Source organism: Toxorhynchites rutilus, chromosome 3, assembly GCF_029784135.1.
Source record: "Toxorhynchites rutilus septentrionalis strain SRP chromosome 3, ASM2978413v1, whole genome shotgun sequence".
Lineage (NCBI taxonomy): Eukaryota > Metazoa > Arthropoda > Insecta > Diptera > Culicidae > Toxorhynchites > Toxorhynchites rutilus.
In genome coordinates this window covers 6,893,828-6,911,863 of record NC_073746.1, presented here as the reverse complement: position 1 = coordinate 6,911,863, position 18,036 = coordinate 6,893,828, and the positions used below count along the sequence as shown (strand labels likewise).

The 18,036-nt window shown below is 39.4% G+C and overlaps 1 protein-coding gene across 1 annotated transcript in view; it reads right to left on the bottom strand.

Annotated features, from left to right (window-relative positions):
* Positions 1-18,036, bottom strand: part of LOC129775879 (ras-related and estrogen-regulated growth inhibitor-like protein) — a 63,693-nt gene that overhangs the window by 5,607 nt on the left and 40,050 nt on the right. Inside the window, exon 3 of the mRNA XM_055781052.1 lies at positions 5,256-5,569. Coding sequence (XP_055637027.1) covers positions 5,256-5,569 — 314 coding nt within the window. The remainder of the gene's footprint in view (positions 1-5,255; positions 5,570-18,036) is intronic.

The window sequence follows — 18,036 nt, the reverse complement described above, 5'->3', positions numbered from 1 at the left end:
GCCAAGAAATTCATCGAGTTAGGGAAAATATCGAGTTACAGAACATCGAGTAAGGGAGAGTTGACTGTATAACCACTTTTTAATCGTCCAAACCTTTTCCTACCAAATCTTTGCGATGGTGCAGAGTTCCGTAAGCATTCGGTGCGCTTCGGCAAAACTGTCCTTCCAATGTATATAGGAACTCAGTGTTTATTTGCAATGAAACTCGACATTTTCAACGCAGTAAAAATTGAACTTGTTGTGCAAAATTCGAAGACTTGTAAACAACATTCGGTTGACATATGTCGACACTTCACGATTCAGCGAAAACTCAGCTGTCTATTTAAAGCTCCCTTAGCCATCTTGTGGACACAAAATGAATCAAATTTCACACCCAATACTCGCATGAATTGCACCGTTTTGGATCCGTAGTGCCTTGTGTGTGGCATGCCCAGTTCTGGCAACACGGGCATCATCAGTTTAGTGATCAAGTGGACTGGGCACTCGGCACATTTTCCGCCATCTTATCAGCAGGCAATTATCGTTTGGCTTCGGGTGGTCTCCGATTATCCCGCGGATGCTCAGGGACACACACCTTGTTGAAAATTGGTGCCAATGTTTTTGTGAGCTTGTCTCCGACCAAACACCAAACAGGGGCTGGAGATTTTTCAAGCAAGTTTAACCAGAATCGACCCTAAAATTTCAAAAAGTTACCCTATACAAAACGTTTACCACCTCGAAAAAACACTCTATGCCAAATATCAGCTCAAACGGACTTAAGGAAGAGTGACGCAAAGCGGTCGAAGTTTGAGTTTTTTTTTTGTAAATCGAAAAATCACCCAAGGGGGGAGTAAAGTAAATCGGGGTTTCCGAAGAAAATTTTTTGATGCCCAAAGGTCTTAAAATTGCATGAAACATCGAGATCTAGTGTCATCTCGAAAACAAACTTTTTGTCAAAAATCGACACTCTGAGACTTAGTTTTTTTTTCGGAGTATGAGACGAAACGTATGGTTTTGTAGGCCAATAAAAATATATATCTCGATTTTTCATTCGGAACTTGTTGCGAAATGTTGATTTGCACGATAATATACCCTATGCAAAATATTAGCTCATTCGAACTTCATTTATTAGTGTTGCAGGCGTTAAAATTTGAATTTTTTGAAAACCGAAAAATCTCCGGAAATTGGGGTTTTCGAAAAAAAATGATGCCAAATGGTAATTGCAGATAAAAAAGTCAAACTCGTGCAGTCTGAAAATAGTGCTAATCTCTCTTCACGCTCAATAAAGAGAATAAAAACTATCAAATCGTCAAATAAAAATAAAAGGTTTTTATATCAAATGAAAGTGTCTTATTTCGGATGACAATTTCATTGGAGCTCGAATCATATTCACGGAAACTAATGAAAATGACGATATGAAAGAATGTGCAGTATACTAGGAGACGTAATCATTTGTCGCCGCTGGTTGTGAGACTAATATACCCTCCTATGTGTCTTCCAATTCCACTTTTTTCTAAAGACGGTCCGAAACTTTCAGTTGAAAGCAGTGATCGTCCTTTCACATGTGAAACTAAAAGCGACATAAAGCTACATCTGCTTTCAAATTCAAAGTAAATGGCAGAAGAACGAGAAAGAAAGTTGAAGAATCGATGTTTCAATATGCATAGTGGATACACACAATCCAAATTGAAATTGATTGGAGAGAAAGGGAGAAGTAAAAAAGTCATTTTCATCTTTTAGTTTCGTTGTTGTGATGTTGTGATAGAGAATTGGCTAAAAGCATTGCCTTTAAGTAATGGAAGAACAGCATCACCATGACGAGTTGAAAATCTATTTTTATTTTTATATTTTTTCCGAATGATAAAAAACAAACAAATTCATATAAGGTGAATGATGTTGGTTTCTCTGAATGTGGGCGTTTTCACGCAACTAGTAGAAGCAAATCGATTTTTCTTCATGAAAATCTCAAGACGAGTTTGGGTTTTTTGATAAGCCCTAAGTCTCTAGTTGCTAATGATACCATAACGCATTCCGAAGAATTATCATGGTTTGTCCGGTTTTAGAAATAACCATTTTTGAATAAAAAAAATCAATTCGAATTTTCTAGATGATGTTGCATTTCTCATTGCTTGAGTTTACTGTCATCATATTGATTCAATCATAATTCAGGCTTTCTCCAGAATATTGCCTTTTCTTAGGCATTTTAAAGGTGAACAACACTCAGCACAGAGAAACTCTATGTCTGCTTCGCGTGAAGGACAACAAAACAAAACAAACAAACTGCAGCGCGCCAAGCGGCTGTCATTGTAACAATGTTTACAATATTTGTAAGTGTTATAATCCAGAAAAGGTCTGTATATGTACCAAATAATCATATGGTGGTTGATTAAAAGTTAGCCTAAAAGAGGGGCGTATTGACACCAATAGAAAGTGGATTTTATATACCTTTAAAACATGTGAATCCCTAAAAATATCTTATAAGACTACTGTAAATCATGAAAAAGATAATTTTATTTATATGTTTTAAAACATTTGAATACCTGATTTGACACAGGGGCGCTGAACTAGAGCATTTAAAATGTGGGTAAACCATGATCATATTTTCGACTGGTCAAACCAACACAATTTACCTTAAAAGTTCAAAAATAGCAGATTTCTGAACAATGAAAAGAATTACATAAAAAACAATTGCTCCGAACAGTCACAATCCTACGTTAAACTTACGTCCGCGTCCCTACGCTCAGACCCTTCTACTTTTTTTTTTAATTTTTGGAACTGATGTATTGTAGTTCAGAAGCGAACTTGCTCTGCAATATAGGTTCCCTGATCCTGCGGCTAATTGTACGGTCGGATACTGAATGCTGAAGATTTCATTGATAGATCGAATTTTACCGATGGTTTTTTCTTGATTTGTCGGATGATCATTAACTCAGTGCGACGGTCTATTTTACGCATACCTCCTCTACGAGTTCTGTCAGTCACAGAACCAAGCTACTGGTACTTTGTCCAAATTTCCTGTATAGCACATGACGGATACTATATTTTGCCGCAATTTTCCGTTGCGATAGATTGTCCTTACAGTGTTTTTTTACCAAATTTTGAGTGGGAATTTAAATTTGTTTACCGGCCATGATTTTTTTCCAAGCTCCAACACTCTTTTCAACGATAAACAACTGAAGCACAGCTTGAATCGAACGTAAATGGTGCGTACACTTTGTTCTGACATAAGGCAACACCAATAACAATGTTTTGTTACAATATATTGTGAAATTTCCCAGTGGATGTTTTTATATGTCATACCTGCTTAACCAAATATGCGTTGAACTTAAAAAATTACGAATCGGAATTATTATCATCAGTTGGAAAAAACATTCAATTTGCATTCATTCCATTTAATTGAGACAGCGTGCACGTGTTTGGCCCTCTGACATTTCGTCGGCCAAAAAAGTTGATCATCAAAATAATGACGAAACAACATTATACTCCCAATGAACTTGAACCGAATATTACATTATCAGCATCCACAATCCATATCTGAACCTCTGCGTGTAACTTGATATTGCCCTGATTACTGTTTCGCTCGCCCACACGACACGAACGCACACAAAATAATTCCAGCTGTAGGTGTTTTACACAACTCAAACTGCATTTGCTGCGTCCAACCGATTCGGGACCCATGTTCATTCGATTTTTCCTCCTCGATGCCCGCCCATCGCGCGGAAAGCGGGAAATTGCGCTGCTACCCCTCCGAACAAAATCGGATTAATCAAGTCTTCAGTTTTGATGACGGTTAATTTCAAACGTACCGTGCAATGCTTCCACCGCTGGGCGCAGGAATGGTTTATTTTTGGCAACGTTATTTCGGGTCGTAAATATCTGCCGAGTTTGGGAGTTTGCGATCGAATCTGGCGAGTCCGAGCCGAGATTCGTGTCCATTTGCGAACAGTCTCCGGGTATATGTGGAAGATGATGAGGAAATAGATTTTGATTCGATTGATGAATTTTGTGAAGATTGAACAAGTTATGCCCAAGGACTCCGACCCGGCCCCGGGTCGTGTGCCTTTCCATCAGAGCATTTTCATGGATCGTTTTGTTGTGCTAAAAATAACGACTGCAATCTTGGATTTGCATACAGAGTCTATGATGGAATGTTGATAGACGTTCGGAGGACCGAAGATTGTAATTATCGTAGAGAGGGATCAGAGTTCGTTCTGTACGGTCTAAGAAACGTTTTAATTATACTCTTGAATTCATTCCAGTGCCGGCATGCTTCTTATTGCGTGTCCCTCTATGTAGGTCGAGCTGGCAGAAGAGTCATTGCAGACAATCGGCAGTCAACCATGTTTGCAATTTCTACTGACGACACCTCGTGCATGCTGTCATCAGAAAGGTAATAATAATTATTTTAGAAGAACAGTAACGAGCACCGACTGTCGGGTGGAGTTGTTAAACTAGGGTGCTGAAAACCCCGGCAAACCTCGGAAATTTCCAACAGCTTTGCGTATGCATTAGATGACCCAAAAACGCACGAAAAGTGGTGCGAATATATTTCGCATATTGTTTTCACCTTTCAGCGTTTTTATTATTTTGTTTCCTACGGCCAATAAATGTCGGTGAACAACTTTTCCAACTAATTTCCCCATCAAATTTCAACTCCACATTTGCACAATAATAACACAACTGCTTTGAGCGTTCCTAATGACAGCCGGTGTCCCTGTTAGCAATAAGCCACGCGGAACCGTGTTCATCGGAACCGTCATTCATTGTAGTTTCAGGAAAATTCCACACACTTGCGAACACCTATATGAGCTTGACCGGGAAATCCCTACCCACTTCGGTGTCATGTGGTAATCTTGAGTGTTGAGCTGGGTGGCGCCATGCATAGATGATGATGTCTCACCAGTGCTCATGCATCACGCAGGCAGCTGTCGACGAGAGCTCGAGAGGCGGTGTGAAAACGATAGGGCGTCTGCGGCAAATTCAGGTCGAGATGCAATGCAACGAATTTGGCTTTCAAGAGTGCTCACGGTGGTATTAGTGTGGGAAAATAGACACTTCAATGCTGCCAAAAAAGTTGCTTTTTGTGATGGTTCGTTGCCTTGTAATATGGCGCGATAATACCGGCTATCTCGGAGCAATTCATTACACAAAGAAATTTTTGAAAGAGACACGAGAATATGGCTTGTATCCATTAGTCTTCGGAATAAATTAGGGGAAAAAATATGTAGGGCGCAAGAAACACTTGACACCGCACATGTGTGCACATCGAAACTTACCTCTCTCAAGTGGTCTAGGTCGGCCTTGTTGCCGATCAGATAGGCGGAGGGAGAATTTTGCAACTGTCGCAGCTCGGCCAGCGACCGCTGGGCGTACTCGTAGCTGGCCCGGTCGATGATACTGTACACAATTAGGCACGCGTCCGCCCACTGGATCTGCTCCACGGGGAAATCATTCTCGTTTTCTGCCGAGATATCGACAATTTCCACATCCAGCACGCCACTGTCCAGCGTGACCGTCTGTTTGTACAGCAGGTCGGTGTTGGAGCGATACTCGCCGATGAATCGACGCGTAAGATAGCGCACTGTGAGGGCTGAAAAAATGCAAGAAAGAAGAGAAAAAAAAAACAGGAATGAGACTAAATGTTGACATTTGCGAACAGCAACAGCATCCAACCATTGAGCCGTGTTGTCCAGGTAACGATGTTCATGTACAAAAGAAGGTTATAGGAAACCTAGCGAAAGCAGTAAAGTTTCATTTCACCCCATTGATGTTACACTATCGAGCTGCGGTACTGTCTCGAAATTTTAATCGCTCTATTCTGAGCGGGAATATTCGACTCTTCAACCACCTTCAATCGGGTTAGCTTCCGTTTTCTGTGAAGATGCACGTGCCAAAATTGAATGTTCACTCGTGTGAGAGAATCCCTATTCCCTATTGAATGCGCTATGCTCTCGATGCCAACATTCTGGGGGAATGACACCAGCAGATGTTTAAAGGTATCAGATGAACGAGATTTGATTTGATTAACTATGTCTTGGGGCGATATTTGCTTGTTAGGTGGTAGGTGACCGTAGTGTGCATTAAGTTTTTATTGGATGTTGAACATGATTCTGGTCGATGCTTGGGGTTGAGAGCTGGTTCTGATGAGGGCGACACTATTTCAAGGTTACTCGCCAAGGCGAACAAATTTTGAATAAGATTTGTTTCAGAGCCGAAGACTCATTCTTGAAGATGGTTCACATCTCTGTGTTCTCATAGTTCTGTGTGTGCAAACCAACGAGCGCATCGAACTTTTTACTAGATCTATTCAGTAGAGGAACTGGTACAAATTCGGTACCCCATTTTGTTTTTTTGGACTTAAATCTTGGCCAATGCTTGGAATTTATTCATACTAAAGGGTGTGTCACATCAAATTGCATCACGGAAAAAACGCTGTAGAAATTCGCCCAGTAGACCGATCCTTTTGAAAATTTTAGACAGTAAAATAAAAACTATTAAACAACTTTTGGCATTTTCTTTTTATTCATACTTCGAGCTCAAGCCCGTATGCTCGCACCTTCCTCTTTACCCCGTCCATAAGGTTCTGTACAACGTCAGGTTGTAGTTTTTTTTTTGAACAGAAATCCATTTTCTCTTGAAGTCCGCCTCCGATTTGACAACTTTTGGGTTCTTCCGGAGGGCCTGCTTCATAATCGCCCAATATTTCTCTATTGGGCGAAGCTCCGGTGCGTTGGGCGGGTTCATTGCCTTTGGCACGAAGGTGACCCCGTTGGCTTCGTACCACTCCAACACGTCCTTTGAATAGTGGCACGAAGCGAGATCCGGCCAGAAGATGGTCGGGCCCTCGTGCTGCTTCAATAGTGGTAGTAAGCGCTTCTGTAGGCACTCCTTAAGGTAAACCTGCCCGTTTACCGTGCCGGTCATCACGAAGGGGGCGCTCCGCTTTCCGCAAGAGCAGATCGCTTGCCACACCATGTACTTTTTGGCAAACTTGGATAGTTTTTGCTTGCGAATCTCCTCCGGAACGCTGAATTTGTCCTCTGCGGAGAAGAACAACAGGCCCGGCAGCTGACGAAAGTCCGCTTTGACGTAGGTTTCGTCGTCCATTACCAGACAATGCGGCTTCGTCAGCATTTCGGTGTACAGCTTCCGGACTCGCGTCTTCCCCACCATGTTTTGCCTTTCGTCGCGGTTAGGAGCCTTCTGAACCTTGTATGTACGCAGGCCCTCCCGCTGCTTGGTCCGCTGGACGAATGAACTTATTGGCGACATCCCGGACCGAACTTCTCGGATCACGTCTAAACTGCTTAACTACGCGCTTGTGATCTTTTTCACTGACGGAGCATCCATTTTTGCCGTTTTTCATCTTCCGGTCGATGGTTAGGTTCTCGAAGTATCGTTTTAGTACTCTGCTGACCGTGGATTGGACGATTCCCAGCATCTTACCGATGTCCCGATGTGACAACTCCGGATTCTCGAAATGAGTGCGCAGGATTAATTCACGACGCTCTTTTTCGTTCGACGACATTTTTCCAAATTTACGAAAAATTGACAGTGAAGCATGGCCAACGTGATCTATACACTCTTATCTGATTATAAGCGAAAGCTGAAGATATAATTCCTAAAAATTAAATTTCTACAGCGTTTTTTTCCGTGATGCAATTTGATGTGACACACCCTTTACGTCAGCTTATGAAGGGATCTATTGCGGACATTTCCCCGCAAACCGCTTTCAAAAATCTTGATTTCGGAGCTTTGAGCATAGAAGTAAAACACTCAAGTTCGAGTACCCGAGATGCCTGAGTATAAATTTGGCACCCCATTTTACTATTTTTTCAAATTAAAAGAATCGTCCTGAAATCACTGAAAAATGTATTTTTTGACATTTTCATACAAAATAGAAGTGAAGAAGTGCAATTTTACAAAACAGAGAGGAACAAAATAACGATTTTTTCAAGAAAAAGTGAACAAATTTCATCTCGATTTATTTCTAACTAAAAAAGTAAACGAATCAAAAGCCTTTACAAAAGTCGCAAGCGTAGCTGCATGGGCATGCAATACTTAACATAGTGTATCATCAACACTATGTTTACATTGGGGTGCCAAATTACTCGCATACCGAATATTCACTATGGAATGAAATCTATGAAATTTGTGATTAAAATCTCGATACACTTACTCGAATTCGTTGAAGAACATCAATTTCTTGATCCAAATCAGCTTCAATATTTAAAATCGGCTCACTATTCGATTTTGAATGATTTTTCAAAACACGCACATGAAAAATTTTCGAGATTTCAAAAACAACAAAATTTGATTTAAAAAAAAACACACAGATATTTTGGGTTTTTGGCATCTGACGTTTGTTACTACATTACTACAGTGGTAGACATTCGTTTAGCCGCACTTGAAAAAAAGCTTGAAACACTTGCAAAACAACTAGGAATGTTCTTTATATCGGAATACTTATTTGCTGTAGTGATAGTATATTTAAGTCACTTTTATTGAAAGGACGTGCGTCACAATCACACACACACACACACACACAAGGCGGCATCGGTCGATATAAACATTCAAACGTCGTTTTTTCCGGAGACATACGTTTAGCCGCAGGGCATAAAAATAGAGTTTTCGCATAATCACCAAGCCTTTATCTGTGTTTTTTGAAAAAATACATGGGAACGTTCAATTTACAAGATAAATATTAGATGTGCAACGTTAGAAGTTGGTCAGATTTGTGAATTACGTAGAATTTATAGGAATGGCGAATGGTACTCTATTGACGGAAGAGGGGCGAAAAATAATAAAGATATTCAGTGAACAAAAGTTTTCTAATCGCTCGATCGTAACTAAAATTGGTCGATCTGAGAAAGTGGTACGGAATTTCTTTAAATAGTGCTAGAGATATGGGATATAACAACCAACAAATGGGAACACCAAAGTTACTTTGCGTTTTAAAGGTCGAATAAGACACAAAGCAACCAGGAAACGATGTCCTGCTCATACATTAAGGCAGAATCGGTTGTTCCAGTAACGAAGAGGCATATTGCGCGCATCTTGAATGAGTCACCAAACATTATGTGGAAGAAACCTCAAGGGAAGCTGAAACTGACCGCCACCCATATGCAGAACCATCTGTTTTTCGCCCGGCAATACAGGGAATGGAAACTAGAATGGAGAAATGTTGTATTTTCCGGCGAAAAAAGTTCAATTTGGATGGTCCGGACTATTACAGTTGCCATTGGTACAATTTAAGTCAACGGCATGTCGTGAGATCGAAGCGAAACTTTGGGGGCGGAAGTTTGACAGTGTGGGGAGCCGTTTCCTATCACAGCAACCTTCAATTTGTTTCATTTTCACCCGAATAAACTCCGAAAAGTATCTTCAATTACTAGAGGACGTTTTGATTGGCCATATTGAGAATAACGCTACCGAGGATGTCGTTTTTTTCAGCAGGATTATGCATAGATCCACGTTTCCAAGCAATCGAAGGCATGGTTTGCCGCGAAGGACTGTCCGCTTCTTGAATGACCTGCTGGCAGTCGATTGCAATCCCATAGAGAACCTATGGAGAATCTTGGCCGAGATGGTCTATGCAAACGGATGACAATTTGACAACATTTCCAGTCACTAGGCAGTAATTCAGGAATGTTGGGCTATAATCAAAATGGCAACACTTCAAAAGCTGTCTGACTCGATTCCAAATCGAGTTTTCAAAGTGATCCGAAATGGAGGTGGACACTCTAAATATTAGCTACCGATCGAAATTTGCCGCACAAATTTTGTTTTATTGAAATTTTAGGATGCGGCTAAACAAATGTCCACCCTGATTCCACATATTTGAATTACTTAGGAAACAAAAAGTGCTCCCGTGGCCGAGTGGTTAGCGTCAAACCTAACATGCCGGGGGTTCGGGTTCGATTCCCGTTCTGGTCGGGGAAATTTTTCTTCAAAGAAATTTCCTCTGACTTGCACTGTGGTCACGCGTATTCTAGAGCTTGCCACTCAGAATGCATTCAAGGCGTGTTATTTGGCATAGAAATCTCAACTAAGTACTAATGAAAATGACGCAAGTAATACTACGTTGAGACAGCGGAGTTCCTCTAGGAACGTTAGTGCCATATAAGAAGAAGGAAACAAAAAGTGAATTTGTTCTTTTTTTTAGAATGAATTCAATGGAAATAAACAATAATCGTCTTTTATGAGCAAAACTGTACAAAGAATTGACTTATTTTTTCAAATATCGAGGAAAAATAGGGTGCGGTTAAACGAATGTCTACCACTGTAGAACACTTTTTTTTTATTCACCACCAGAATACGCTCATCACCGCCGGAGATCCGGGTGGGTACCAAATTACCCACGGGGTACCGAATTTGTACCAGTTCCTCTACTTATTTCTGTTTTACATTGTTGCTTGATAATATGTTCAATTGATAGAGCGGTTAAAAATATAAAATTAATAAATTTTTGAAATTATGAATTTATCTGCAACAAATTGTCTCCTTCAATGTTCCTTCTATTGATCCTGACACAGTGTAATTATCATTTGAACGATAAATAAAATGACTGTAAACTTTAATGGTTTTCTTTCCTGAGAGTAAATTTCTCAGTTTAGGGTCACACACCATTCCACAGTGGGGAATCACTGGTCATAAGGCAAAAAAAAAGGAAAATTGCCTCAAATGTTTCGTAATGTTTTTGCTTTCTTGCTGTAATACTCAAGTGCTCTTGATTCCCAAATTTGGGCGCAATATGATGAAATATGATTTTTTAAAATAATTTTTCAAACACTTTACATACTGACGTTTTTTGACAATTTTTTTTTAAAGAAAATGTATTATTTTGAAACGCTTTGCAGTGTCAATTGGAGTTTTTTTGACGTCAACGGAAAAGTTGTTCGAAAAACTCTACAAAACAAATCTCTTTCATTGGATTTTTTAAAAATTGATCATATTCGGCCAGACAAAAAAAAATTATGAAAAACAGTGATTTTTTGTAGAACACCAGCTTAAAAGTTTTGTTGCCGCAGTTTGCCACGGTTGTGACAAAACATGCAAAGGTAAAAACATAAGCTTTCAAATGAACACTGTCCGCTGTAGCGCAAAACTGCGCAAATTGTCGTTTTAGTGAGGAAAGCGATAGCAATTTTTTATCATATTTTTCAAAAGATCCACATCTACGAATTTGGTCGTTTACACTTCAGTGCTTGGTGTGAAACGAACAGAATGATTCTGAACCCAACCAAGTACTCTGCGATATCCTTCTCTCGTAAACGCTCTGTCGTTCGTTACGACTATAGGATTCGAGATATTACTCTAGAGCGGGTTGACTGCGTTAAGGACTTAGGAGCTATGCTCGATTCAACTAAAACACTCGGATTTGTGATTCGCTCAACTAAGCAATTCACGGACATTCATGGCATAAAAGCAATTTATTGCGCCTTGGTTCGCTCGATTATTGAGTATGCATCAATTATCTGGTCACCATACTACCAAAACAGTATTCAACGCACTGAGACTGTTCAACGCAAGTTTGTCAAGTTTGCCTTACGTAGATTACCTTGGAGTAATCCCAATGATCTACCAAGCTATGAGCGCCGCTGTAAGCACATCGGACTCGATTTGTTACATGATCGCCGTAATATTTCTAAAACCTGCTTCATATCGGATCTGATATTATTCCACGTCGATTGCCCTGACCTTCTGCAACTAGTGAATTCTAACATTCAACGGCGGAGCCTGCGGTCTCACAGCTATCTCCAGATACTGTTTTCTCGTACAAACTACGGCTACAATGAACCGATGTCGAGCATGTGTCGTGAATTCAGCCGATGCAGCTCCTTGTTCAAATTTGGTTTGTCGCGCGCAACACAAAAAGTCGTTTTAATTCCACGCTTACGAATTCTCGTGTTAGTTTTTATGTGTATTGGTGTAGTTTAGTCATTAGGGTTATAATTAAACCTGTGGACTTAAGTTATAAATGAAATAAAATAAAATAAATATTTTATTTTATAAAATAAATATAGAAATTCATCTGTAGAGGATATAATATAGTACTAGTATGAGATTTCTATGCCAAATAACACTCCTTGAATGCATTCTGAGTGGCAAGCTCTAGAACACACGTGATCACAGTGCAAGTCGGAGGCAATTTCTTTGACGAAAAATTCCCCCGACCAGAACGGGAATCGAACCCGAACACCCGGCATGTTAGTTGTGACGCTAACCACTCGGCCACGGGAGCACTTGGACGAAGCATCATAAAATTTATCATTGAAAAGCTATAAAAAAGAAAAATATTGCATTGTTTCATGCTCATTATTCCTCACAATGATTGATGGAAAATGCGTCAACTCTTCAACAAATAGAACTTCTGCGCAATGCTTCTATGCTTGTAAAGTTACAATTTCGGAGTTTAACATGGTTGGATATGTTGCTTTGAATGCATGATTTATATTGCATATCGGCAGGGATTCAAGCGCTTGCGAAAATCTGGGATCGAAACCCGCCACAAAAAAAATTCAGATAAGAAATGGAATTTTTACATTTAGGAGAGCTTCAAAACTAGAGTGGGTCTCATCATTGGCAAACCAAAGCCTGGAGGTTCTGGTACCAGCAATGATGGCAATGACTTTGAAATATTCTTATGAAAATTTCATGCTCCGAGCAGTTAGATACAGAAAAAATGAACGATAACTGTATCGACACCGTAAAACGTAACGTTGATCTGTACTCTGTACTCTGTAACATACTATGTGACTACTGCTATGCGCAGAATTTTACTTCATGACCATAGAATTATTCAAACCGCAATATTACTTACAGAAAGAATTACCGAACAGGCTCAAGATAAAAGTAATAAAATAATCAAATATGCCCAAGAACATTTCATTCGTAAAAATATTCGAGAAAATACTAAACATAATATAGTCATTCATCTTCTTATCTCCACATATTCAATAGTAATATTCTATTAATTCCAGCGAAGAAAAAAAGTTATGATGATTGCATTTGGGAAACGTCTTTTGTGCATTCACAATCTGAGAAATGAGTGGTAATGATGAATCCCATACTCAATCCTCAGCTATTTATAACGCAACCCAGCGCATACTCCGGGCAAAACACTCCCACCTGGAAAGTCTAAACTTTTAACGATCTGGTAAAATACCCCAACTATAAAATTGTAGGAGTTTAATTGCTCTCTCCGCCACACACTGTCAAATAGACATCCTCGGGTACCCGGTGCCAATACTGCGCATCTGTTTGCGATGATGTAACACCCCAACGCATCCTCATCACACTATTATTGTGTTGCTGTGTGAAGTTCACAGCACTCGAACCGGTGAGAGTTCTCGACGGTTGCAATCGACCTTTGTGGCCACCCATACTAAAATGAAAGGTTATATCCCACTTGTTGTGTTTGCAACCGCTTCGGTTCGACATAATACCAGTCGTGTATTGTTTTTTGCCCGTTTTCACCCATCGTCCGATGGAAAAACCAGGTACCGAGGAAAAACCACACCGTGTGAGAACCATATTGACGGAATAATGTTGGTTTATCATTGAATGGGGGACCGCAGTGTTCGTCGGTAAATCAACACCATAAAAACACGACGCACAAGTCAATGGAATGAAGCGCCGCGGCAAGCCTCTGTTGTCACCGCTTATCTTTCGTCGGCATTTTTGTTTCGGACCCGCTTGATTGATTTGTCTATCTGGTCGGGGAGATAATTGGAAAAGGGTTCACAGGTGATTGTCCGTCTATCGACTAACCTTGAGATTAGGACTGTTTGATAGTTTCGGGGAAGGCATTTTCATTTGAAGCAGTTTGATTTACGATCCCGTTTAACACAATCGGATAGTGAAATGTAGTAGGAGGAGAGTAGAATGTCTGCCGTATCAAAGTGTGGGGGTGTACTGCTGGTCACGGTATCAAACGCTGAATTGCATAAGCATGACTCGGCGGATCGTGGGTTTGGGAAACACAATATGAAAAAAAATCTATGTTGGGTGTACTTCAACTTCGGCCTTCATTAAATTTATGGCATTACCACGAAATACACCGTTTTGAGTCCGATTTTTCCCACAACTGTTGCCGTGAATTCCAGAGCCCCATTACTTGGAACTCGAAATGGCGGAACGGGCGTTGGAGAGTTCCGATTGATGATGCGGAAAGCCGATGCTGTTGCTATGCCTATATATTGCGGTCACATTTCACAGAAGCAACAATTCGTCGAACTCATTTTGCCGCTTTACGTAACGCCGGGGACAATTCTTCCTGTCCGGGTTTGTCGGAATTAAATTTTCCAGCTGGGCGCATTCCAAATGATAGATATCAAGTTCCGTTCAGTCAGCGATTTTTAAAGTGGAAAAATCAACTGTTATCCCGCAAACTTTGCATAAAATGTGCCACACATATTCATTGTCAATAAAATGTTTCACGCATCCTTGCCTGGCGGGATGAATTGTGCCACTCGCCGGACAATCGTATCATCAGCCCAGACTCAGAATGCTATCGAACGACAAATGTGTTGGGATGTGTGTGGGTGGGTTATTCCGTCTCCATATCTCACTGGCTGGTGATGATTGACAGTCTTGACGCGAGCGAAAGAATAGTGTGGGGGTGAGTTGCGAAAATTGAATTTGTCCGTCATGTTTATGTGTGACCTGCTGTCGGACACACCTTCTCGTTTGACGATCGTGCCGTTTTCCTCCCCAACAACCGTCTGTTACCGGGGTACTAGAGTAAATAGGATCTCATCATAAGTCACGTCGACTTTCGGCACACAAGCTTTGCGTGTGTGAGTGTGCAGACAGTAAGAGGATTGTCTGATGAAAAGTTTCCCTAATGTTTTCGACTGCTGCCAGCAACACGCATTATTGTCTGACCCAAATTTTGAGTACTCTTCTTACTCCTCCGGAGTAGAATAAGTGCAAAAAAAAATTTGCCAAGGATTTTCCGGCTGACAGCGACCATCTCAAGTGGCAGGCTGGAAGAATATTACTGCCAGTGTGTACCGATATACCTTTAAACAGGAATTTCCAGTCCTCGTACCGCCGATGGGTCATGTGAGAGATGGTGAAGAAAAGTTCCACTTGGCCATCGGTTTAAGTGGGCCAACCCACAGTGTTTGCGGAGCACTCATCGAACGCGAGATTCGGCGTTGAGCAAAAACACCAACAAATTTGAGCGGCGATGACCTTTGTATTATTTGCGATGTATTGTGTACTGGTTCTTCCTGGGTGAAATTGAATATTCTGTATGACTGAGTATTAACAAATCATGGGACAATTTTCCTCAAAACATCGACATTGACACCGATTTCGATTCTGCTGCTGACGAAAGGCTTGAAAACCAAGGCAACATCGCATTCTTTTTTTTTTCGAACAGACATTTAGATTTACAGCTTGTGTTTAGCAGCTTCAAGAATCGACCTCACGAAACGGCTTTCCCCACTCGCTCGCGCTGAAGCGCTGATTCGTCTAATGGAGAGGTTTTGAAAGCATCAAGAATAACGTTTGGATGGGAATGAAAATGAGTTGTGAAACGATGTTATAGTGACCTTGCATCTTGGTTCACTTGATGACAAGACGATTCAGACAGTTTGTGGAGTGTTACCATTTCATGGGCTTACGGAACGCATGGGTAATGATTTCGAGTGCCAGACAGATTAGATGATGGTTAGACATTTGCGACATCGGCAATTGATAAACAAAATTTAGAGAACAAAAACGCCAGAGTTCGCCAATCATTTGCGACATCGGCAATTGATAAACTATCGCTTCTAGCATCGATGGTCAAATGAATTACATATCATAATCTTCCTTTTGTCTGCGTTAATTGAGAAGGACAGCAGTACAATAAAAGTCTGAACTTAATAAAAACCAACCGCACACAACAGGCTCAGGTTGAAAGTAAACAACAGCTGATATTCATTTGGCTAAAATGAAATTCAGTTCTTACGTCTTCAATAATCAAGACGAAAATGACACTGGGGGGAAAATAAACTTCAAAACATATTGAAGAACAAAATTTCATTTGCTCATATTCACTTGTTGGCTGGTTCTGTCATTTTGATTTTCGTTTGGAATATATAAATTTTCAATGCAACGTAGACCGAAAATCTATGCATTAGAGCTTAGCGAAGATGATTTTTTTTTCAACACTGATTCAGACCTTTCCTGGATTTTAAAACTTACAAGTATGTAAACATCACACCATTTGTATTAGATTTATACATCTAAATCATGTAATTAATTCATCTCGATGAACTCAATTCTGATCATGGTTTGTTCAATGCGCTGATGTTGGTTTGTTCACATTGCCGCTTGGTGCGCTGCAGTTTGTTTATGTTGTCTTTCGTGCGTGAAGACATTTTTTTTGTGTTGAGTGATGTTCTTAAAGGTGAACATCACTCAACACAAAGAAACTTTATTTCTTAATGCCCAAGAAAAGGCAATACTCTGAAGAAAACCTATGTTATGAATAGATAAATATGATGACAGTAAACTCAAGCAATGAGAAATGCAACATCTACTTGAAAATTCGAATTGATTCATTCAAAAAAAAAAGGATTTCTAAAACCGGACAAACTATATAAACTATAACTACAACTATAACTATAACTAAACTATAACCTATCTGTATTAAAGAAATATTAGAAATATAGAACTTTTTCTGTGAGTGGAGAAACAATCATGAACACAAATTAGTTTTAATTTGATTTCATGATATACCGATTAGGTTATAGTGGAAATATTTGTAAATTTTTATAAAAACGGTTGCAGAAGGTTGAAGACTACGCGTTTAGAGCATTAAAATACAATCAAATATTCATTTTCGTTCAAATTTTTACAATTTCAAATTACTGTGCTCTCTTACTTTGTTTCACGAAACGGCCAATTTTGGAACATCATTTTCTGGCACCGTTCTGGCACAAAAAAGTAAGTGGGTAGCGGAGGCTCTCTTAGACACTCTTAGAAAAAAATGGTATATATGACGATGTTTTTAGGAAAATACTACCAATGAATTCTTTGTCGGATGAATTATTTGTACATATTACGCGTTGTGTAAATGGCAAATAAATGTCAAACCTTGTTTCTGCACAAGGTATAATGAAGAAACCACCTAAAAATTTTCGTTGCCATATTACAAATTTGAATTTCGACTGATTTCTATAAAATTCACAATCTTTAATTTAAAAAAAAGTCGGGGTTCTAAATACAGCTGTTTGATTGAAATGATCGTGTTCGACAATGTTATTGGAGAGCCAATAAAATTACTACGAAAAATAACATTGAAAATACGTAATAAAGTTGAAAAAATACTCTAAAATTTAATTAAACAATAGAAATTGTGGATATACTCTCATAAAATAAATTAAAATATGATAATGGAGCGAAACACAAATAAAAAAATATCACATCTATTATTACAAATCAGATTTTTTTTCTAGAGATGGAGGAGGGTCATATTTGATGAAAAACAAATATATCTGCGTGTTCACATCTCAATATTGACAGAGTTATTGATTTTTTTCTTATCTTGAGCTTTGTTTGCCTTAAACTGACTTTTTTTCAAGAACTGCGCTACTTATGACGACCATGTTTCTTCTATTTGAAATATGAGAGAATTTGGAGTTGAAATATAATAAAATGAGAAGAAATGTGAAAAAGATTGCAGATATTTTGGTAAAATATGAGTTAATTGTACATTTTTGAGAGAATATCAATAAAACACCTAAGCAAACACTAACTTTTTTGCTTCTAAAATGTCACATCATTATATTGACTGGAAGAAATAACCTTAAGTAGCGTATTTTTTTAATTCAGTCCTCTCGAAGCATGCCGGGTCAGCTACCTCACACCCTGTATGTCAGATTAACCGGACAAATTCGGAATGAAGTTTAAGCTAACGGTAGACTTACTGAGTAAATATCTAATGAATGACCCCGATTTTTGAAATTAATCGTTCATCAGCTAATCGAATAGTTTTCAGCAGTTTGTTATTCGATACGATTAATCGCCCCAAATAATCGATTAATCGATTAATCGCAA